Genomic DNA, 25,441 nt, shown 5'->3' on the forward strand with positions numbered 1-25,441 from the left:
GAAGGTCCTAAGTTTACTTCTAAATTCCCACATTTTTCCCTTTTTAAGTCCTTTATTTTTATTTTTGATTTCAGGCATTTCAAGTTTCAGCATAGCACTGGATTTTACGGGTAGACAGTGGATTTCTCTTTATCTTAAAGTGATAAATCACAACCTCACAGGTAATTTTAGATTTGTAGTTGTGATTTTATTTGAAATTATTTAAAATTTTAAATTATCTGAAAATTATGATTCTAATACCAGGGAATATTGTGATATTATAAATTGATTTATTATTGTGTTTGAGTTTGTCATAAAATGAATAATATGATTGAGTTTGTTATAATTGATTGGTAGTTATTTTTTGTTTTTAAGTTATAAATAATTAATTTGTAGTTATTTTTTCCTTAGGTTATAAATGAAACACGAACAACCTTCAAATAAAAAGCCAAAAACATTACTGTCATTTTTTAGGAAAAGAGATGATCAATCTTATAATCAATTGCAATGTGATATACCTCTTAGACCAACAATTGGATCCTCTATTTCCGATTTACAACCTCATTTTGTATCTAAGCCAATAGAACAAAGAGAAGAAGAATTTGATATTTCTTCTATTGAACGAGATCCAGGATTACGAAAATTGATTTGTGAATACTCTGTTAATGACCAGGATGAGATTAGAAGAGCATATATCAAAGCAGGATCTTATCAACCCAAACTTGTTGAGTATCTAAGAACAAAAATTGGAAAGCAAAATCGTCGATTTCAATATGTTTGGTTCAAACAATTTCCTTGGCTAGAATATTCACCTTCAAAGGATAAAGCATATTGTTTTCCATGCTTTCTTTTTGAGAATACAAGTAATCCAATGGCTCGTTCTGCACTTGTTTCTGAAGGGTTTAATAGTTGGAAGAGAGTTAATAATGGAGAAAAATGTGCATTTCTTATTCATGTTGGTTCATTGTCTTCATCACATAATAGATGTGTGAAATGTGTTCAGGATTTGATGAAACCAAAGCAAAATATTGACAAAGTGTTGAATGCCAATCTACGGAAGAAATTATAAAGAATAGGTTGCGTCTAAAGGTAACAATTGAAGGTTTATTATGGCTTGCAACTCAAGGATGTTCTTTTAGAGGTCATGATGAATCAGAGAGTTCCTTCAATCGTGAAATTTTTATTGAATTGTTGAAATTTCAAGCACATTTAAATGATGAAATTGCAAAAGTTGTGTTACATAATGCCCCGCAAAATGCTAAATACACTTCTCCGCAAATTCAAAAGGAAATATTGCATATTTTTGCTAATAAACTGAGAGCAATGATTCGAGATGAATTGAGAGATGTCAAGTTTTGTATTCTTGTTGATGAAGCTCAAGATGAATCTAGAAAAGAGCAAATGACCCTTATTTTTAGATTTGTTAATAATTCTAGATTTTTGGTGGAACGTTTCTTTGAGATTTTGAGTGTTGAGGACACAACATTGACAAACCTTAAGAAATTACTTTCTGACATCTTTCTTCAACACAATATTCAAATCCACAACATGAGGGGACAAGGGAATGATGGTGCAAGTAATATGCGTGGTGAATGGAATTGGCTTCAAGCATTATTTCTTAGAGATTGTCCATATGTCTATTATGTACATTGTTTTGCTCATCGCTTACAGTTAACATTGGTTGCAGTTGCTAAGGATGTGCCTTCTATTTGGCAATTCTTTTCTTATTTAACTTCCATTGTATACTTCGTCACCGCGCCTCCTAAACGTCTTACTGTCTTAGTGATATGCAATCTGCTCAACAAGAAGAGATTGCATATATGTTGGCCATTGGTGAGTGTGAATCTAGTAGAGGAGCAAATCAACTTGGTACATTGCATAGACCTGGTGCTACTCGTTGGAGCTCTCATTATGATTTTGTTAGGAACTTAATAGACATGTATGCAATTGTAAGATCCTTGGAAATCTCAGTGAAAATGGGCCAAATGGTACAATACGTGGGGAAGCTTGTAGTTTATATATGCAACATAATTATGAGTTTTGAATTTATATTTGTGTTATTTTTGATGGAAAATATCTTAGAAACCACTGACATTATTTGTCAAACTCTACAAAATAAATCACAAGACATTGTGAATACTTTAAAATTTGTCTCAACCACAACAGTTATCCTTCTAAAATTTAGAGAAGATGGTTGGGATGAATTTTTTGAGACGGTAAAGATTTTTTGTGAACGACATAATATTGAGATGCCTGATATGAGCTGTGGTTATAAAGTTAATTATTATTGTCAACAACGAGACCATGTCACAGTTGAGCATCATTATCACTATAATATTTTTAATGCTGCAATAGATTTTTAAGTGATGGAACTAAATTGTAGATTCAGTGAGGCAACAATGGAACTTCTTGCTTTTTGTTCAGCTTTGGATCCTACTGATTTATTTAAAAAATTTAATATGGGCGATATTTGCAAGCTTGCATCAAAATTTTATCCGGCTGATTTTACCCAACAAGAAATTCATGCTTTGAGAGCTGAATTGGAACACTATCAACTTGACATAGTTTGTGATCGTGAATTTCAACAAATTTCTACTCTTTCTGCATTATAGAGAGAAATGATTGTGACCAAAATGGCTGAGAGTTATGTTATGATTCAGATATTGATTTGTCTTGTCTTGACTCTTCCTGTATCAACTGCAACGGCAGAGAGAGCTTTTTCATCCATGAAATTTCTCAAAACGACACGTCGCAACAAGATGGATGATGATTTACTTTCTGATTGCATGATTCTCTACATAGAACGACAATTGTCTGAGAAAATAGACTTGGAATCAGTAATAGATGAGTTTTATACTCTAAAATCTCGTCGAGCACAGCTTAAGTAGATATTGAAGTATGTTGTATGAAATTTGAACTATGTAAAAGGATATTGGTATATAAATATTATATGTTTGTTAAATGTTTAGTATACATGTATATTTTATTATTGTCGTAATTTAGTCCAGGGCATTTGAAGATCTTGGCTACGCCATTGATCATACTACAATAGCTTACTCCATAAATCAGATTGTTCTCCTCAGCCATTCATACTCCGTTGCTATGGTGTTCACAACAATATATTGCTCTATTATTTAAGTACTGTTGTTACAATAATATGAACCATTGACTATATTTACGAGTAATATATTTATCGGGTACTATAGTATTACTGATACGGTATCTGGGAGTCACACTTCATCCACAAGCAATATATCTTGTTGCTACAGTAAATCGCTCTAGCACTAAAAAAAATCAAACAATTAGGGACAAAATTTAGGGACAAATATTTTTCATCCCAAATCAACAACAAATTTAGCAACAAAATAACAATTCATCCCAAATTAGCAACAAACTTTACAATAAAAAATTTTCGTCCAATAATTAGCAACAAATAATATTTCGTCGCATAATTTGTTGCTAAATTTCAACGAAATTAATTTTTCATTGTAAATTTTGGAACGAATCTATGATTCATCCCCAAATCTAGGACGAATCTAGGATTCGTCCTAGAATTGAATTTTTTTTAAAAAAAGATAAAAATAAACGAAAGGGCTAAATAAGGACCTACGAATATCGAAATTTCATGAAACAAGTTTTTGTGTGTTCGTATCATTCACCTGATCGTAAATCTATCCCCATCCATAATTTTTTTCCAAATATATTTAGTGTGGTAATTTTTTACCCGAATTATGTCAAATTTACGTTAAAAAATCACTACACTCAATATATTAGGTCAAACAAAAATATGGATGAGGATATATTTATGATCAGAAAAACGATATGAACACATAAAAACTTATTTTATGAAATTTCGATGTCTCTAGGTTCTTATTTAGGCCTTCCGATTAATTTTTATTTTTTTTAAATTCAATTATGGGACGAATTCATGGATTCGTCCTAGAATTGATTTTTTTTTTTAAAAAAAAAAGATAAAAATTAATTAGAAGGCCTAAATAAGGCGTTAGAGACATCAGAATTTTATGAAACAAATTTCTATGTATTCGTATCGTTCTTCTGATCGTAAATATGTCCTTATCCATAATTTATTTCCAAATATATTTAGTGTGGTGATTTTTTTACCTGAATTATGTCAAATTTGGATTAAAAATTACCACACTCAATATATTAGGTCAAAAATATGGATGAGGGCATATTTATTATTAGGAAAATGATACGAACATATAGAAACTTATTTCATAAAATTCTGATGTCTCTAGGTCCTTATTTAAGCCTTTCGATTAATTTTTATCTTTTGTAAAAAAAAAATCAATTCTGGGACGAATCCTGGATTCGCCCCAGATTTAAGGATGAATCTAGGAATTTGTCCCAGAATTGAAATTAAAAAAAAAAGATGAAAATTAATCAGAAAACCTAAATAAGGACCTAGGGAGTTCAGAATTTTATGAAACAAGTTTCTATATGTTTGTATCATTCTACTAATCGTAAATATGTCCTTATCCATATTTTTGACCTAATATATTGAGTGTGGTGATTTTTTTTACCCAAATTATATCAAATCCAAGTTAAAAAATCACTACACTTAATATATTAGGTCAAAAATATGGATGAAGATATATTTACGATCACGAGATGATAAGAACACATAGAAACCTATTTCATGAAATTTTGATATCTCTAAGTCCTTATTTAGGCCTTCCGATTATTTTTTTTTAAAAAAATTCAATTCTCGGACAAAACCTGGATTTATCCTAGATTTGGGGACGAATCCATGAATTTTTTTCCCAAATTTGGGACGAATCCAGGATTTGTCCTAGAATTGATTTTTTTAAAAAAATATATATAAAAATTAATCAGAAGGCCTACGGTCATGAGAATAATATATTTAAAAATATAAAAATTAAGGTAAATATGTCTCATCCATAATTTTTTCCAAATATATTTAGTGTGCTAATTTTTTTACATGAATTAAGGTAAATTCAGGTTAAAAAATCACTACACTCAATATATTAGGTAAAAATTATGAATGAGGATATTTTTATGATCATGAGAATAATATGAACGCATAGAACTTGTATCATGAAATTCTTATATCTCTAGCTTCTTATTTAGGCCTTCCAATTAATTTGCATCTTTTTTTAAAAAAAAAAAAAATCAATTCTGGGATTTGGGGACGAATCTAGGAATTTGTTCTCAAATTTGGGACGGATCCAGGATTCATCCCAGAATTGAATTTAAAAAAAAAAAGATAAAAATTAATTGGAATGCCTAAATAAGAACCTAGAGATATCAGAATTTCATGAAATAAATTTCTATGTGTTTGTATTATTCTTATCATCATAAAAATATCCTCAACCATAATTTTTACCTAATATATTTAGTGTAATGATTTTTTCTACCTGAATTAGGACAAATTCAGGTTAAAAAATCACCACACTCAACATATTATGTAAAAATTATAAATGAGGATATTTTTACGATCATAAGAACAATATAGGTAGAAAAAATCACTACACTCAATATATTAGGTAAAAATTATAAATGAGGATATTTTTATGATCATAAGAACAATACGAACACATATAAACTTGTTTCATGAAATTTCAATATCTCTAGGTCCTTATTTAAGCCTTCCAATTAATTTGCATCTTTTTCTCAAAATTAATCGGAAGACCAGAGTAAGGATCTAGAGATATCATAATTTCATTAAACAAGTTTCTATGTATTTGTATCGTTCATATGATTGTAAAATGTCCTCATCCATAATTTTTACTTAATATAATGAGTGTGGCGATTTTGTAACCCGAATTTACTCTAATTTGGGTTAAAAAAATCATCACACTAAATATATTTAGAAAAAATTATGGATGAGGATATATTTATAATCAGGAGAATGATACGAACACATAAAAACTTGTTTCATGAAATTTTGATGTCTCTAGGCCCTTATTTAGGCCTTCCGATTAATTTTTATATTTTTTTAAAGAAGATAAAAATTAATTGGAATACTTAAATAAGGATATAGAGACATCATAATTTCATGAAATAAACTTCTATATGTTCGTATCATTCTCCTAATCGTAAATATGTCCTCATCCAGAATTTTTTCCAAATATAGTCAGTGTGGTGATTTTTTTACCTGAATTAGGCCAAATTTGGGTTAAAAAATTACCACACTCAATATATTAGGTCAAAAATATGGGTGAGGATATTTTTATGATTAGGAGAATGATATAAACACATAAAAAATTATTTCATAAAATTCTGATGTCACTGTGTTCGTTTTTAAGGTTTCGGCCACATCTACGAATATGAGTTGAATAGAAACTTTCTTAATTAGTAGTAAAGTATATATGTTTCACTAAATATGGACCTAAAGACATCAGGATTTCATAAAACAGTTTCTATGTGTTCATATCATTCTCCTAATTGTAAAAATATTCTTATCCATATTTTTGAGCTAATATATTGAGTGTGATAATTTTTTAACCCGAATTTGACATAATTCGAGTAAAAAATCACCACACTAAATATATTTGGAAAAAATTATGGATGAGGACATATTTATGATAATGAGAATGATATAAACACATAAAAACTTGTTTCATGAAATTTTGATATCTCTAAGTCCTTATTTAGGTCTTCTGATTAATTTTTATCTTTTAAAAAAACATAAAAATTAATCGAAAAGCCTAACTAAGGACTTAGAGACATTGAAATTCATGAAACAAGTTTCTATGTGTTTATATCATTCTCCTAATCATAAATATGCCCTCATCTATATTTTTGATCTAATGTATTGAGTGTGGTGATTTTTTAATCCAAATTTGACATATTTGGGTAAAAAAATCACCACACTAAATATGTTTGGAAAAAATTATGGGTGAGGACATATTTACTATTAGAAGAATGATACAAACACATAGAAATTTATTTCATGCATTTTTGATATCTTTAAGTCCTTATTTAGACCTTCCAATTAATTCTGATGAGGAGAAGCGGGAAGAGTTGTTCGAGAATCTAAAACTTGATGATTCTATTGGATGGGAAGTTGATGTTATAGATCCATGGGAGTTATCAGATAAGATGTTAAAGAGGCATGCATATGATTCCTAGCACCTTGTCTAACAATCAGCTCTGGAATTATGTTAACCATTAACAGTACGAAAATCAATTTGAATGAGATCTCTCACAATTCAGCTATGGGTCTTGACAAGGATTGTTGAGTAGAATGATGGTTTAAAAATATTCTTGGATTTAAAGCCCGCTAAAAGTATTACTTACTTTAGAACAAAAAAATTATTCCTTCAATTCTTAACGTAATAATTATCAATTAAAACAATTGACATTTTATGTTTGCATATGAACCATAAGGGCAGAAAAAATAACAGATTGGTAACAAATGCATTCAAATTCATCGTGTTATATTATTTGTAAGTAGCAAGACATACATATTGACTTTCAAACCAATCGGCAACCTCTAATATCACTCTAATTTTATAATTTAAGTACACTTATCTTTCTTGTTAAAAATAATCTAGTTTGTTTGTTTGTTTTTATATAGGAAAAGAAGATTTGATGGGGAAGAAAGTTTGTAAAAAAAAAAAGATGAGTTGATGTATGTATAGTTTATTTTGAAAAAAACTTGTATAACTTTTAGGAGTGTTGGACTTGTAACTTCTTGGAGTCTTGAAGAATTGATTTGTGGAACTTTGGATTTGTATTATTGTAAAATTAATTTTAAATATTAATAGATGTGTATATATGTTAAATAGGATGTGATGAAGTTAATTATGATGTGTTGAATGTTTATGATCGATGTGCTATTTAATTTTGTTGTACACGCATTATAAATATGTATTGGATTTGATTAAATTGTAAAATGGGTTCTATTCAATTCTTTGGGATTTAGGGATAAATTTGACTGCGAAAATAATTTGTAGATAAATTATCTTAAAATTTTGCAACAAATTAATTCCCAATATTCGTCCCAAATTTTGGGGCAAATTCATAGATTCATCCCAGAATTCATTCCAGAATCTAGGACGAATTTACAGATTCGTCCCAAAATCTGGGACGAATTTTGGGACGAAAATTAATTTGTTGTAGATCATAAATTTTTTTAAATTATTATTTTCGTCTTCAAATTCGTTGAAAAATCTATAACGAAAATAATATTCATCGCAAGAGTTGTTTTTGTCGCAGAGGTGACTATGATAATTTTGCAATGAATATAATTTTTGTTACAAAATTGGCCATAAATTTGGTGACAAAATTATAATTCATTGCCAATTTCGTCGCCGAATCCATCTCTAGTATCAATTTTGCGACAAAGATTATTTTTTTGCAAAATTGGCAACCAATTTGGCGACAAAAATATTATTCATCGTCATTTTTGTCCTCAAATTCATCGCCAAATTGGCAACGAGAATTTTTTCATCGCAGAATTCATCCCAAAAAATTTGCAATAATTTTTTTTTATAAATTTATTCCAGAATTCGTCCCTAAATACTGCATGTTTTGTAGTATAGTATTCCAAGACTATATTCCCAGCAAAACATTTTCGTGAGCTATACTAACTATAGTGCGCTACATACTTTGAGCCATCTATAAATATCGGGAGAGTAATATATTACTCGGATGCTACAGTACAGATGCTACCATATGTTATAGGTACATTGACCGCTACAATGCCCGACAATCAATCGACACTCCCGAATGATACATGATACTATAGTGCATATAGTGTCTCTTCGGATGGGTCTAGTGGCTAGCGCACGACATGAGGTGTTGTCATCATGAGGTCTGAGGTTTGAATCTTGACAAAGACGAGATAAATGTCTCCCTTATGTGTTAGTCACTATTCCAAAGGCTAGTAGTCGTCCGCAGGGGCGGATGTACCGGGGGGGCGGCGTCGGCGGTCGCCCCCCCTTGCCGGCAGACCAAAAAAAAAAAAAATCGGAGTGCTTCACCGTGGCGTAGAAAAAATTACAATCAAAGCAGCAAGCAGGAGACGGGGAAAACGAAGAGACGAAGAAGAACAGTTCATTTGATTAATTATGGACCACGTGTCCAGTTTGACACAATCACGTATTCACGTGTCCACTTTGTCATATTTCCATTCCATATATAATTTATATAAAGGTTTATTTTTATACTTATTTAATTGTTTTTATCTCTCCTCCTCTGTTTGTTTTGTTTCCGCCGCCGCTCACCCTTTATCTCTTCATATTTTTATTTTCCATTCCACTTTAACCTTGTGATCTTGGTCTTGCCCTTTGTTTCTTCTCGCTGCCGAGCACCAACCAAAACGGCAAAGCCGGAAAGTCCTACGCCAAAGGTTTTTTTTTCCTCTCTTCCGAGTTCCGATCAAAGCGGCAAAGCGCCAAAGCTCAAAGGTGAAGTCTTCAACGGTTCAGCCTTCAGGTAGGTGGATTTTATTTTATTTTATACCTGAATTTTATTTTATTTTTTTAATAATTATTTGATTATTTCTTGATTACCATGTATGATACAATTAATAATTTAAAATTTTAATTGTTTAAATATTTAGTTGCTTTTTATCACCTCTCTTGTTAAATGGTTCACATTATTTTATGTTGATAATTTTTTCCCATACATTATTATTTGTAGAAAATGTTGAGATATTTTGCAAAGAGACCTAGGAGTTCAATTGAATCGTCTAGTGTTCCGGATGAAGAGTCTACTCCTGCACCACAACCACCACCACCTCCTCCTCCACAAATTTTATTTGAAAATATTGAAAATCTGAGTAGTGAAGTAGAAATTGTTGCTGATCCTGGTTTACGAAAATTGATTGAAGAGTATGATGTTGGTGCTAGAGATCGTATTCGAAAAGAATATGTTGCTATCGGCCCTTGTCAACCTCGAGGCCATAATTTTCCAAGAAAAAAAATGGGTAAAGATAATAGATGTTTCAGAGAGGTTTGGTTTAAAGACCGTGATTGGTTGGAGTATAGTGTTTCAAAGGATGCAACCTTTTGTTTCTGGTGTTATCTTTTTAGACCTAGTAATATAGGGTTTGGAGGAGATGATGTGTTTACGAGATCTGGTTTCATAAATTGGAAAAAAGCAATTGAAAAATTCAATGAGCATGTAGGTGGAGTTGGTAGTGCGCACAATGAGGCAAGGATACAGTTTGAGGGTTTCAAGAATCAAAGACAAAGTGTGGAGTATTCATTTTCATCGGGGAAACATGAGCTTGAAGTTGCTTATCGCAAACGCTTGACTTCCATTTTAAAAGTAATTCGATTTTTGTTGTTACAAGGATTACCTTTTCGGGGACATGATGAGTCTTCGACATCATCCAATAGAGGAAATTTTTTAGAATTGCTCAAATGGTATAGTTCAGAGTGTCCAGAAGTTGCGGCAGTTGTTGGAATGAATGCACCTGGAAATAATCAAATGATTGCCCCAAAAATTCAAAAGCAATTGGTGAATGCTTGTGCAGTTGAGACCACAAATGCTATTCTAGCTGATCTTGGAGATAGATGGTTCACTTTACTACTTGATGAGGCTCGTGACTGTTCAGTGAAAGAGCAAATGGCAGTTGTTATTAGATATGTGAACAAGCATGGAGAGGTGATTGAACGATTTATGGCTGTAGTTCATGTTGCAACAACTACAGCTGCTTGTTTGAAGGAGGCAATCGACTCTTTATTTGCTAAGTATGGTTTATCAGTGGCGAGATTGAGGGGTCAAGGATATGATGGTGCTTCAAATATGTCTGGAGAATTTAATGGCTTAAAGTCACTGATAATGAAAGAAAATCCGTATGCATTATATGTTCATTGTTTTGCTCATCAACTCCAGCTAGTGGTTGTAGCTGTTGCTCAAGCAAATCAATATGTTTGTGATTTCATGTGGATTGTTGGTTCGATTGTGAACACATCTGCATCATCTTGCAAAAGGGCCGACAAACTTCGACAACTTGAACATGATAGAAAAGTTAAACTTCTTGAAAGAGGAGAGATTAGTTCTGGTAGAGGACTAAACCAAGAAACTAGTCTAGCTAGACCTGGAGATACACGATGGGGGTCTCATCATTCAACTTTATGTCGTATTGAACAAATGTGGCCATCTGTTATAGAGGTTCTTCAAAATTTGATTGATGATGGTGATCGTTCTTCTAAGGGTTTAAGTAGAACTTTGGTTGAAAGAATGGAGAGGTATGAATTTGTGTTTATTCTACTATTGATGAAACGTATATTGGCAATCACAAATCATTTGTCAACCGTTCTACAAGAGAAAGATCAAAATATTGTGAATGCGATGCGTTTGATCAATAATGTGAAATGCAAATTGCAAAAGTTGAGAGATTCTGGATGGGATATTTTACTTGAGGATGTGAAGAAGTTTTGTAACACTCATTCCATTGAAATAATTAATATGACAGATAACATCAACAACCGTAGTCGTTTGAAGAGAGATGGAAAAAATGTTAATTTTTATCACTACTACCATGTTGAAATCTTTTGTGAGGTAACTTCATAATTCTTTTTTTGTTTACCGTCAATTAAATTCTTTTAAACATTAACATATTTATTAATTTTTACTTTTGTTGTTTGATTTTTAAATTGTAGGTTATCGATATTATTCTACAGGAGATGGATAGTCGTTTCTCTGAAACAACTACAGATTTGTTGATTTATATGTCATGTCTTGATCCTAGAAACTCGTTCTCTAGATTTGATGTACAGAAGTTAGTGCGCCTGGCTCATTTTTATGAGGATGATTTTTCTTGGAATGAGCGTATGTTGGTTGAACAAGAGCTTGAAACATATATTGATGACGTCAGATCAGATGAACGGTTTGAAGGCATTTCAGATTTGGGAGCTCTTGTAAAGAAAATGATTGAAACAATGAAGAACCGTGTGTTTCCTTTGGTTTATCGGATGATTGAGCTAGCCTTACTTCTTCCAGTTGCTACTGCAACTGTTGAAAGAGTGTTTTCGGCAATGAATATTGTCAAAACAGATTTGCGAAATAGGATTGGAGATGAATGGATGAATGATAGTTTGGTAGTATATATCAAGAAAGATGTTTTTAATACTGTCGACAATGAGCCAATTTTACAGCGTTTTCAGAACATGGAGTCTCGAAGAATGCAATTGTCACGTATTCGTTAGTAGGTTGCTTTAAAATTTTAATATTATTGTACTAGTTTCTTTTCATAATATTGTACCTTTTTCTCTTGTATGCAAGTTATTTAATTTTTTTTTTAATTACATAGAAGTTATTAACTGTTCAAAAAAATTTCATTGCGCTTAAATCACGGTCGCCCCTCCATGATTGAATTCCTGGATCCGCCACTGGTCGTCCGTGATTTACCTCCTCCATGTTGGCCCTGGGACGAGTTGGCGGGGGCGTTGGGGGTGAGCGTATTCACTTTTTGCAACCATATAATGCTTCGGTTTTCCGGTTAATTAATCTATTTTTCCCGGGCAATACATTCTCGCTGCTATAATATCACATGATGCTACAAGACCAGCACTTTTTCATCCGAGCTCAATAAACCTTAAAGCATAATGGCATTACAATGTCTAACAATTTGCTTGCTAATAATCCGATAATATCAATGTACGGTCTAACAACGGTCTCCCTTAGCCCTCAACGACCTTACAAGGTCAGGTTTTACGTGGAGATTCCTTTTCCAGGGGTATATAAAGAGAACCGAGGTAAGGAAAAAGGTACATTGGTCTTCTTATTCTTGCAAGTAGAGATAACTCTTCTCCACCAAAGCTCTCCTCTTTTTCTTTTTGCATCATATCTTCTTCTTCATCCTTCCTCGATGGCTGACTTAAGTATTGGAGGGGTCGTGATAGCAAGCCGACCCAAGCTCTAATATGTATTACATTTGAGGGTGCTGGATCTCATAAGTTGGAAGGCACATGATGACTTCTAGGGTTCTCTTCAGATTGATCTTGTTTGACTTAACATTTTTAATAGGACTTCATTCTACTTTACTTTTCAGTTCGACTTAAAAGAGGGGCATCTGATGATATTCAGATTTATTCCTGAACTTTTTTCTCTTCGACTTGATATTTTTTATTCAGACTTCATTTTTCAGTCCAACTTGAAGGAGGAATATATGATAATATCCAGATTTATCCCCGAGCATCCCAAGTCGCTAGAATCTCCCCCCGAGCAATCCATCCACCGTGCTATAGTAACTATACTATAGTACCTTATTCCACAAGCCAGATGGTTCACCTGGACAATTCATTCTCGATTGCTGCAATAACTTTGCTATAGTAATTATGCAAAAAGGCGGGTCCCGCCGCCCAGCGGCCCCCTAGGCCTGACCCCCAGGGATCCTAGGAGGAGGTAAATCAGCGGTGAATGCTGGCCCGGTTAAAGCGTGGTGTCTCCGGATTTAACACAGCCGGCCCAGATTATTCATCCAGTGCGCGTCCGTGGACCTTCGACCCTACAACTCATTGTGCAAAGATGTCACGCCTTAACCGGTTGATCCAGTCCGCGGGGGCATAACTTTGCTATAGTAATGCTTCTATAGAGCGTTATTTCAGTAACCTTGGCCATCTAATTATGTTTCTGATCAAATATATTACTTGGCTGCTATAATACGTTGCTATCGTAATATGAGCCATCAGAGTGTACTTCCGAGTAATATATTTATCGGGTGCTGCAGTACATTGCTGCATCTATTGCTATAGTATTTTGGGAGTCATTTAATCCACGATCAATATATCTTGTTGTTACAGTAGCAGTTTTATGTTGGTCTTCTTACTCTCGCAAGCGAAGACAACTCTTCTCTACCAAGCTTCTCTTATTCTTTTTGCATCGTATCTTTTTTTTCCTCCTTCCTTGGTGACTAACTTGAAAGTCAGAGTGTTCATATCAGAAAGCTGATCCAAGCTCTAATCATTTCAAAGTGTTGGATCTCATAAGTTGGAAGACAGATTAAACTTTCTGGAAAGGAGCTCGAGTGATTGGAAAAAGAGGCCATCAGTTAACAAACAAGGAAATTTAAGTAGGTGATAGACTCTATCCACAGAATAAGAGTGACACTTTCAATGAGACTCAACAAAAAAGCTTCTAACTAGAATTCTGTTCTCCTTCAGCTTTCAACAATATTAAGAGATGAGATAGGTTAAGTAAAAGGAAAGTGATTTCTTACTAACCTTGGCAAATATCACTGTACCACACAACACGAATCAAACTTAGCTGGAAGAAAATAGGAAAAAAAATCACTTTTTTTACATTTTAAAAGACACAATGTCTTCTACTTTGTGAGGAATTCAACTGACAAGTTCCTAAAATAAGTGCTTTGCAAGTCAATTAGGTAGTAGAAAAGGAATATGGAATAAACTAGCATCCTTATGTCTATATTAGCAATTACATTTAATTGGCCAACTAGGAAAGTAACAAGTAAACCATATCAGAAACTAGAACAAGATTAGTTAAATATCATTGCTTATCCAAGAAAAACCCCTGTTGGGCATTCCTCTCAAACTCGGCTACAACTCACAAAGACTTAGGCAGTTTGGGTTCCTTTGAAGGACAAGAGAAATCCGCTCTTTAGAAATACCACATTCATCCCATAAGAAGTTCATGTTGGGCGCACTGCATTCTCAATGTTGCTGCTAAAAAACCATCCACACCTCTAGAGATTCTTGAGGATCTCCTTCGATCCAAATAAACTTTTCCAAACTTAAATCAGGTGAGAAGCACATTCTTGTTGTTGGAGACAATAACGTTAGAGTGCCATCGAACGATATTGATGATGTTGGACCCAGATAATCCCATGTCATGCAAAATTTTAAACTTTGGAGCAAGGTTCGTCTCGACATCCCAGCCAAACAATCCTGGTTTCCAAGGTTCCAAAAGGTAAAACCCTACTTGAAACATGCTTCCGGGTCAACTTCACACCCCTATATGTTTCAATTTTCTTAAATCTGCCCATGAACTGGAAATCAAAATCCAGAAGGATTCCCAAAGAGCATCTTTGTTTGATTTGTGGATGATTGAGATATCAAAAGCCTCTTCTCTTCAAAAACATATCGCTTCTCCTGGGTGTTTATATTATTTTTTTAGCAGAAGATTTTTAAAATGAAGTGATCTTCCACTTGAACTATATTTTTAATCCCAATGGATTTTGAAAGAGAGACACTAATAACAATATACATGTCCCAACCATTCAGAGTTAATAATTGGAGTAAAAAAAGGATAAACTCAGCCTTGCATAATACTTTTATAATAATCAACATTATATAATGTGACAAAAAATAGTTTGCTCGATTTTACTAATCTGTCACTAGGTTAACACGGAGGAAGTAAATTATGAATGACTACTAATTATTAGTGCAGTGCCCAAGGTAAAGAAAGACGTACTCGAATGTACTGAATTTCAACCCAATACCCAAATAGGACAACACTTCATATTTCAATTATCGCACCATCTCGAGAACTTAATGAACATTATACAAGACTATATATATAGAGTACCAACATCTCCAACGGAAGTTTTTAAAGATTGTTTTTACTTTTCTCTTTCTCATCTGTCATCGAAATTCTTATGTGTCAAGCTGGATTCTATTTTTAAAACCCAGCTTCTTATCTCTTTCATCCTGTATTGGTCAGATCCTTTGGCATTAAATCTAGACATCCTATAGGATGGATGGATGGATGAAGTTCAGCTTTAACAATTCCAAGGTTTTAAATGACATCAAATCTATCATCACTAATCCTGACCCCTGTATGTGTACATCTTTTTCTCTACTTGCCCAATTAGAGCATCCTCAATAAAGTATTAAATGAATATTATAATACTTATTTAATATCCTCTCTCCATTGTGAGTGTTATAATGCCTACTCACAAGAGAGAGGAGAGAGGATGTTCAAAGATGTTCACAAATTTTTATTTTATTTTATTTTTGTTTGAATTATAAAATTTTTAATATTATTTAAAAATAGTAAGAGAGATGAGTGAGTGGACGGTGGGATCCACAAATAATGAGTGTAAATATTAAAAGTGATGTGAGTGAAAGAAATATATTGTTATAATGACTATGTAACAGCGGACCCATACTTTTTGATGAGATGATGGATGTTATAACGAATTAACATTGCGGATGCTCTTAGAGAAATTCATCTTTCTGTCGCAGCCGCGTGCATGTATATGCCACATATTATTAAGCCACCCGAACTAGTAGACCAAACCTACGTTCCATTTGCTTGAAGAAATAATAGTTTGTCATCGTACTTCAGATTTTGAACAATGTTCTTTGTGCCTTCAATAGTGTTGGTTTATCCTTCAAACTCAGGATTTATTTCTGCTTGCTTAGTTAAATCTTGTGGAGTTAAGGTTTATTACGGGATGTCATGAAGTCGACGAACTCAGTCTATCAATAGTCCTGTATCTCAGGATGATTGGAACTTCGGAGCTGGGTTTGTCTCCACATTCTGGTAAGGATGCTAGAAGGTGTCCCATTGCAGCACTATCGCACTGGGTTATCAAAGAAAAGCAATAGCAGCTATGTATGCCATTGCAGCAGTACGCACCTGTGGGAATAATTCAGTTCAAAATGGATAATCCAATTGAATCAAAAATTTAATCTTCAAATTTACATTAAAAATATATATATACATTTGTGATTAAATTCCATTTTATACAATTTAAACCAAATTAAATTTATGCTTCACCAGATAATCCCAAGTGTTCATCTGTCAGATATGTCACTTGCAGTTCTCATTGATCGACTAATCTATATTTATCATACTTTACAATTCAAATAACTATACAAGAAGAATCTCAGGAAAACAGTACTTTACATATATGTAAGAATTCGTAATTGACAACATTCAGAAATAGACTGTAATTTTTGTGTCAACAAACAGAAATTTAAGTAGGTGACCCACTCTATCCACAAAATAAGAGTGCCATTTTCAATGAAGCTCAACAAAGAACCTTCTAACTAGAATGCTATTCTCCATCAGCTTTCAACAGTAGGAAGAGATGAGATAGGTTAAGTAGAAGGAAAATGATTTCTAAGTAACCTTGGCAGAAGCCTATCAGAAACTAGAATGAGGTAGGTGGATTATTCAACTAGTAACTAAGCAAGGAAATAAACTAAAAGTTGAACAAGAAAGAAATCTTCATCACATTCATGCATGCTTAATCTAAAAAAAAAACAAAGCAAGTTCTAGAATAACAAATATTATGAATGTAACTCATAGACAAGAGGATAAAGAATAAGCATGGCTAAGATCCTCATTCGGTAAATATAAACTATTAAATTTAATCTATCAAGATAGAAATCCATCACCACACTAACCGATAACATGCAAGCAAAGATCCAATCATGTCATGAAATCCAAAACTCGACGATCAAACTTAAAAAAACTTTTGCGATTCTCAAGCATTATGAGGGAACAAATGGGAAATGCAAGCAAAAACAACACAGTGCCGACAAGACCAATCAAAGTGCAAAGCATGAAAGCAAAGCAAACACACAAACAGAAGATAAAGAAAAGAAACGAACAGAATTTCTGGCGATTGAAGGTGTTTCAATAATAGCATCTAGGCTGGGAGTGGGATGGTCTGAGTTGAAATGAAAACTTTCTTCATTTGATCAATATAGTTAAGTGTCGCTCCCTCCATCGTCTCCACTAAAGTTCTTTTGGTGGTTGGAGACGGTTCAATTGTAACGTCCACTCCGGAGGTGAAATGATGTGAGTAGAGCTTTATCGCTCCCTCCATCATCGTCTCCATGAAGATTCTTCTAGGTGGGTAGAGATAGTTCAGTTGTAAATCCAATCAGGCGATGAAATAATTGCAATTGAAATCAAGACCACTCCCCCTCCACCATTTTTCCTTTGAAGACGGTTTAGTTGTAAAATTCAATCCGACGGTGGAATAATTGTACCGGAATAGGCTAGTGTAGGAAATGTATTTATGGTGTGGAATTCTAGTTTCGAAATCCCTACAAAAATTTATGGATCCGTGCTAGTTGCCTAAGAGTCTGAAATTTTAAAAACATTTTGAGCATTTGCTTAAATGCCTTCAAACTAAAAACTTAGGGCACATTTACACTGCAGGGCACTGCAAAAACCGCTGAAACTTGGAATGGATCTAATCAAAGTTTGTTAGCTCTATCAATGAACCTATAAGATTTGAATTTCTAAAAAATTGATATGTAGGAAGAGGGTAGTATTGGAAAGGTATTTATGGTGTGGAATCCTAGTTTTGAAACCCCTACAAGAACTTATGGGTCTGTCCCAATTGCCTCAAAGCCTGAAATTTTAAAAATCTTTTGAGCACTACTGAGAATGTCTTCAAGCTAATAACTCATGACATATTTTTACTTTGGGATATATAGAAATCTACAAAACTTGGAATAAGTCAAATAAGATCTTGTTAGGTTCATCAATGAGTTTTGACTGAAACCTATTGATCGACATAAGGGATTTGAATTTCTGAAAAATTGACATGTCTTGGAGGAGGATAGTGTAGGGAAAGGTATTTATGGTATGAAATCCTATTTTTGAGACTCATACAAGAATTTATGGGTCCGTGCTAGTTGTCTCAAAGTTTTCGAATAATAACACTACAGGGTTGTTGATTTTTTGAAATTAGCACCAAGGTGGTATTGATTTCAAGAAATCAACAATAAGATGATGTTAGTTTCAAGAAATGAACATTAGTAATTTTTCTTTAATTTTTAAAATTTTAATTTTAAAATTTTATTCCATTTTTTCTCATGTAATTATATATTTTAAAAAGATAAAATAAATATTTTTTACTTTTATTAACATTCCTTTAATTTTTATAATTTTTAATTTTTTTTAAAAAAAATTATAAATTTACGAGATGATCATGAATTAAGGTCATCAATCACTTTTATATGAAATTATAATTTTTTTTTTTGGGTTCGGTTTAAATAAAGAAAATCAATTTTTTAAAGGTTGAAAGACTTGAGGGGTATAATAGAAAATAAGTGCGCTCTTTGCAAGGGAAGAGCTAGGATATTGGTTCGGTGTAGGTAAATTGTGACTACCGCTAACAGGCACGTTGTAGAGGGTGCGTCCCTCGGTCTAATTTCGGGGTAGGTTCAATAGTAGTGCCACAGTTGAAGCTCTTCACTTCACAAGTCACAACATCGTTGCCCGATGGGGCAGCGGCCGCCCCCGTTCACAAAGCACAACAAGGCCACAAATCAAACATCTATAATCAAGATTTAGCCATTAAGTCCAAATTGAAAGTAAATTTCAAAAGAATAAAGAGGCCAACGTTGCATCTTTTTTGCGGAACAAGGGAAAAAATGTTTAGGGAATTAGGGTTACCTTTGATTGAGCTTCCTTGTTGCAGAGGAAGTAGCCATGTAGCTTGTTGAGAAGTGTGGACTGTGGAGGCCGGAGGGTGTGCGGAGGCCAAAGGGTGTGCGAAGGGTGAAGCGAGGGCGGGGCATGTGCAGAGACAAAGTTTAATTAGGACTATATATATATATATATATATATATATATATATTATTTGTCCGGGCCTACTGTGGCCATGTGTTCCGCACATGGCCCTTTGGGCAATATGAAATGTAAGTGCGCATTTTGAGAATTCAACAATTTTAGGAGTGTCCTTTAGGAAATTGTCATTTTTTTCATTTAGATATGGAGGTCTTCAACCCGACTAGTCCTAGAAGTTGATGATCTTCCTCCTACCCACCAGATAAATTCGAAAGCACAGTACTTCTCACCTAGCGGTTGGTTTTGTCCAGGTTTTTACGCACTACAGGAGTATTTTACAATGACTATCGAAAGAAACTACTGGGTGTACAATAGTTTCATATATTTTTAATAATCCAAGTGTCCAGTTCTTGCAATCCGACTAATCCTGAAGGTGGATGACTCGGCCTCACAAACCACCTAACAAGCAAATCCAAAAGCGTGCGCGACTCCTTGCTCAATAGGCAACTTTCCAAATTTTTCATCTCACTAGAGAAAACTATCTTGCAGTGCGTCGTAACTGAGATTGAATCATGGATGCTTGAGTAACCCACTAAACAGCTTGCCGCTGTTGCACTATTGCCCGAGGGGATTGTATCTCGATCAAGTTGATCGACTCACCTCATTTTGGCCATCGCCACTAACTTATTTGCTAGTGACCAAATACCTCTCTTCAGATATTATAGCCTTTGATTTAATGTAAGCATTGACACATTTTCTTCAAATAAGTGATCTTGAAATTATTGTCAAGATTAGTTTTCTCTTTAAGATAATATAATGACTTTTGATTTACCCAATCTATTATTTAGATAAAAAAGAAAAGAGCATTCCAAATTATACAAATCTTTAAAAGGACATCTTTTTTCAAAAAAATCAAATGAGCGTTCTATAAATATTTTATACCGAAAATATGTTTTAGCAGCTATTGAGTAACTACTACAATGTATAATAGCTACCGAATATTTACTACAATGTGAAAAATATATTATTTCATTTTAATCAAAATTACTTATACACAAAGTACTATTATATCAAAATAGTATTTACAAACTTGATCAAAATTGCTTAAACTACATTAAGAACATTTTAAATTAGTCAAAATCATTTTAAAACAGTTGTATTAGCTACTTAAATTCTAATTGCTACACAATAATAGCGAAATCTTAAATTCTAAACCTTAAAATCTTGTGTAAAATCCTAAACCTTGAACATTATTATTTCAAAATCATCTTTACTAACCTAATTAAAATTGTTTAAACTTTATAAAAATCATTTTAAATTGGTCAAAATTACTTTAAAATAGTTATACAAACTACTACGTAGAAGTTACTAGTATATAGTTGTAAAAACTACTAAATATATGCTCCATAGTTATAGAAGTTACTAAATAACTCTTAGACAATTATAGGTAAATTCCAAACCTTAAATCTTAGACCCTAAAATTTTAAATTGTAAATCCTATTATATCAAAAATACTCTTAACAACTTGAATAAAATTATTTAAACTTCATCAAAATCACTTTAAAACAATTATAAAAAATTATTAAATAACTATCATACATTTGTAGAAGCTACTAAATAACTACTATAACATTACAACAGTATTATATTAATTATTATACATGTTAACAGCTAAAGAATAGTCGGTACACATGGTAGCAAGTAGTAGTACCTACCTGCTATAACAACACTGAGAATATTCTCGGAAATTGGAACACCCTTTTGACATTTTTTTTTAAAAACACTTCTTTTTTTTTTTTTTGATGATTTACATAATTTGAAATAACCTTTTAATTTTTACCCTTTATTACTTCATATTCCAAGGCCCTAAAACACATAACCCAATAACATACAAGAAAGCACATAACACACTAACACACAGATTACCGAGGAATATAAATCCAATCAAACAACGTATAAATAAGCACGTAAAATTAAAGAATTAAAGCAATAAGAGGTAAAATGAGATACTTTTTTGAAATTAAGCAATAAGAGGTAAAACAGATCAAAGGGGCTGTTAAGTATGAGATGTAAGTCAACAACCAAAGCTGCCTTGGTGACTGCCTGAGCTTCTTTTGAGAACCACCATATACATAGTAGTAGAAGATCTTTAGATAACTTTGAATAATAATAATAAATAAGCTTTTTTTGGTCTTTATACTCCTCGCACCTCAAGTTCTCAAGAATACACTAATCTACATTTATCATACTTTACAATTCAAATTACTATACAAGAAGAATCTCAGACAAACAGTGTTTCACATATATGTAAGAATTTGTAATTGACAGCATTCAGAAATAGAATGTAATTTTTGTGTTAACAAAAAGGAAATTTAAGTAGGTGTCAGACTCTATCCACATAATAAGAGTGACATTTTCAATGAAGCTCAACAAAGAAGCTTCTAACTAGAATTCTATTCTCCTTCCGCTTTCAACAATATTAAGAGATGAGATAGGTTAAGTAGAAGGAAAGTGATTTCTTATTAACCTTGGCAGATGTCACTGTACCACACGACATGAATCAAACTTTGCTGAAAGAAAACAGGGTAAAAAATTGCTTCTTTTTTTTTTTATTTTAAAGCACAGTTTCTTCTACCTTGCAAGGAATTCAACTGACAACTTCCTAAAACAGGTGCTTTGCAAGTCAATCAGGTACTAGAAAATAAATTTGAAAAAAAAAACTAGTATCCTCATGTCTGTATTAGCAATTACATTTATAATTGGCCAACAAGGAAAGTAATAAGTGGCGTATATCAGAAACTAGAACGAGTTATCCAAGAAAAAAATCATACCCAAATAAACCCCTGTTGGATATTCCTCTCAAACTCAGCTACAACTCACAAGAAATCATGCAGTTTGGGTAATTTATCTTTGTAAGGGAGTACATACTTCTGCAAAAATTTTGGTCCCGGCGATGAGAAAAACGTAGATAACATCATCTGTGAAGTCCATAACCCTTCAGATTTTAAAATCTCCATCACATGAAATCGAGGAATTAACCTCTTTTCCAAACCTAATCGTAAAACCACTGCCATCTTAGCAATGTCTAAAGGTGCCATTCCAACATCCTTAACTAAAAATTCCATCTTTCTCTGCAATACCTCTGTTGAAAGACATAAAAAAGTTGGATGCTTCTTGACTACAGTAACAAAATCCGAGTTCGACCAACCAAAGCTGTTCATGATCTTTACATGGGCCTCAAATTTTTCCCTGCTGACCCCGTGCAGCACATCAAGAATCCAAAGGAACATTTTAGATTCACGGGGAATTCCAATCTCCTCAGCTCTATCTACCAAAGCCCGGAGGGATTCAGGATTCTGCGCGATGAAGCTGGGGTGACTTTTAATGACAAGAGAAAGTCGGTCTTGAGGAATACCACATTCATCCCGTAAGAAGTTCATGTTGGGGCGTACTACATTCTCAATGTTGCTGCTAAAAAACCATCCACACCTCCGGAGATTCTTGAGAAGGATCTCCTTCGATCCCAATAAACTTTCCCAAACCTTAAATCGGAGGAGAAGCGGGATCTTGCTGTTGGAGACAATAACGAACGATAACGATGATGTCGGACTCAGATAATCCCATTTCGCGCAAAAGTTTAAACTTTGGGGCGAGGTTCGTCTCCACATCCCAGCCGAGCAATCCTGGTTTCCAAGCTATTATCCTTCTCAGATTAGCACCATCAAGGCCCTGAGATCTGAAGAATCCAAGAACGGCGTCAGCCTTCTCTGTGGACTTAATACGAGGGCAAAACTTAGAAACCTTGGAAGCATCGTCGGCGGAGAACCCGCATGAATTCATGAGGTATTCGACGATGAAGTGGGGATCGGGAGAAGCAGTGACGCCTGAGGAGGAGACGGAAGTTCCGGTGGAGAAGAAGAGGACGCGACGGAGTTGCGTCGACGGAGGGAGCGCATGGCAGCGGACTAGGGAGCGAAGCATCGCGTCGGCGCGCCGTCCGACCAGAGAGCAAACTGTAAAACCCTACTTGAAACCCGCTTCGGGGACAACTTCACATTTGCCCCCTGTATGTTTCCATTTTCTTACATCTGCCCACAAACTGGAAATCAAAATCCAGATGGATTCCCAAAGAGCATCTTTGTTTGATTTGTGGATAAATGGGGTACGTAACTAAATATTAATAATATTGGACTTGGGCTGCCCTCTAAGAACCCTTCTTGATTTATCTTAATCATCGATAAAATTTTTTAATAGAATCAGACCGATCACCCAACCTAATCATTTTTTTTTGTTTGATTTATGGATGATTGAGATACCAGAAGCTTGTTGTCTTCAAAAATATATCGGTTCTCCTGAGTGTTTATATTATTTTTTTAGCCGACGATTTTTAAAATGATGTGATCTTCCACTTGAATATATTTTTAATCCCAGTGAATTTTGAAAGAGAGACATAATAACAAGATACATCTCCAAACTATTCAGAGTTAATAAGGGTGTGTTTAGTTTGCACCGTTTTCATTTTCTGGAAAACGCGCGTTTTCTAGAAAACAGAAGATGACTTTTTGTCATTCTCTGTTTTTCTAGAAAACGATAGCCAATTTTTTAGAAAACGCGCGCGGAAAACGCAAACCAAACACCATTTTCCAGAAAACGCGCGTTTTTCAGAAAATGAAAATGGAAAACGCGCGTACCAAACGCCCCCTTATGTTTCTCTTTTCTGTGAAAATTAAAAAGTTGGATTCGATATTTTAAACCTAGCTTCTTAGGGCATCTCGAGCCCTAAATGAACTTTTTTTTTATAATTTTAATATATCATATTAATATTATAAAAATTTATTAAAATATCTCTAATGGTTAGAGCTCTAAATATGATTTTCTATGATCCAATTCGTAATATATAGTTGCATAACTCCATACATATCACATTAATTTTAAGAAAATTAAATAAATTTAAACTTTTACTTACTGTTCTTAAATCATAAACCTTAAATCTTATTCCTATAATAGTTCAAGCTTTTTTATTAACCGATTTTAATTTTATAAACCTCTTAGGAACCTAGTATTAGAGATGCCCTTATCTCTTTCTTCCTATTGTGGTGGGATAAAAAAGAAACATCCTTTATTGCAAAAGCATTAGAGATGTCCTTAATCAGATCCTTTGCTATTAAATCTAGACATCCTGAAAGATGGATGGAGTCCAGTTTTAGTTTAAGTGCATTTATATTAATTTTTTTTATCCAAAATACATAATTTAAGGTAAAAAAATATTTTATAAAATTTAGATATTCATTTTTCAATACATCAGCTTCCCTATTTCTTCTCTCCTCTATATTATTTAAGGAATGAAATTCATTCACTAAATTTAGAGAAATATTATTCATAAATGCATAATTTAAGAAATGAATAGAGTATTTGATGAAAAAAATTTTAACTACTCTATCCAAAATTTAAAATAAAATTTTTAAATAAGATAACTGATATGGATACTCTAACAATTTCCAAGTTTTAAATGCCATTAAAGCTATCATCACTAAAGGCATCTCTAATGATTAAAATTCTACTAAAGCTTTTTTGATAATTCCAATATGCTACATCATGTCATATCAATATTTTAAAAATCTATTAAAATACCTCCAATAGTTAAAGCTCTAAAAGATTTTTTATGTGGTCCAATTCATAACATAATTACATACATATTACATCAATTTAAAAAAAAAATTTTAAAATTTTGCTATTACGCTTAAACTATAAACTTCAAACGTTATACCTACAATGTTTAAAAAATTTTTATTCAATTTTTCCATTTCACAAATCTCTTCACAAGCCTTGAAGATGCTCTAATCCTGACCCCTATATGTGTACATCTTTTTCTCTACTTCGTTAATTGTTCAATTAGACGTGGAACCGTATTTGTTTTCCCTCTTCCTATGCTGTTTTTCCCCTCCATCGTTCTTGCAGATACTCCCCGCAGCTCAAGCATTGCTCAATTATATTTGACAGATCGAGCTAAGCATGACATGAT

At 33.2% G+C, this 25,441-nt stretch overlaps 2 protein-coding genes across 2 annotated transcripts; one reads left to right on the forward strand and one right to left on the reverse strand.

The window, feature by feature from the left end:
* The first annotated feature begins 10,380 nt into the window (after positions 1 to 10,380).
* Positions 10,381 to 12,128, forward strand: LOC122011301 (zinc finger MYM-type protein 1-like). The gene is made up of 2 exons (XM_042567688.1): positions 10,381 to 11,439; positions 11,583 to 12,128. The coding sequence occupies exons 1-2, from the start codon at positions 10,381 to 10,383 to the stop codon at positions 12,126 to 12,128; spliced, it is 1,605 nt and encodes a 534-aa protein (XP_042423622.1).
* Positions 12,129 to 16,476: 4,348 nt separating this feature from the next.
* Positions 16,477 to 23,400, reverse strand: LOC122011302 (transcription termination factor MTERF8, chloroplastic-like). Its single transcript, XM_042567689.1, has 4 exons — positions 23,063 to 23,400; positions 22,459 to 22,989; positions 22,348 to 22,414; positions 16,477 to 16,524 (listed from the first exon to the last, which is right to left on the reverse strand). The coding sequence occupies exons 1-4, from the start codon at positions 23,398 to 23,400 to the stop codon at positions 16,477 to 16,479; spliced, it is 984 nt and encodes a 327-aa protein (XP_042423623.1).
* Between the last annotated feature and the right edge of the window lie 2,041 nt (positions 23,401 to 25,441).

This window comes from Zingiber officinale, chromosome 8A (assembly GCF_018446385.1).
Source record: "Zingiber officinale cultivar Zhangliang chromosome 8A, Zo_v1.1, whole genome shotgun sequence".
In the NCBI taxonomy this organism is placed as follows: Eukaryota; Viridiplantae; Streptophyta; class Magnoliopsida; order Zingiberales; family Zingiberaceae; genus Zingiber; species Zingiber officinale.

Bases quoted from the DNA above. Each gene is read 5' to 3' on its own strand.
- LOC122011302 (XM_042567689.1), bottom strand. From the start codon at position 23,400: ATGCTTCGCTCCCTAGTCCGCTGCCATGCGCTCCCTCCGTCGACGCAA. The intron at 22,990-23,062 runs GTTTAAACTTTT...TGTCTCCAACAG, and splicing joins GAGACGAACCTCGCCCCAAA to CAAGATCCCGCTTCTCCTCC. The intron at 16,525-22,347 runs GTATGTACTCCC...TTATTCCCACAG, and splicing joins GGACCAAAATTTTTGCAGAA to GTGCGTACTGCTGCAATGGC.
- LOC122011301 (XM_042567688.1), top strand. From the start codon at position 10,381: ATGAATGCACCTGGAAATAATCAAATGATTGCCCCAAAAATTCAAAAG. The intron at 11,440-11,582 runs GTTAATTTTTAT...TTTAAATTGTAG, and splicing joins TGAAGAGAGATGGAAAAAAT to GTTATCGATATTATTCTACA.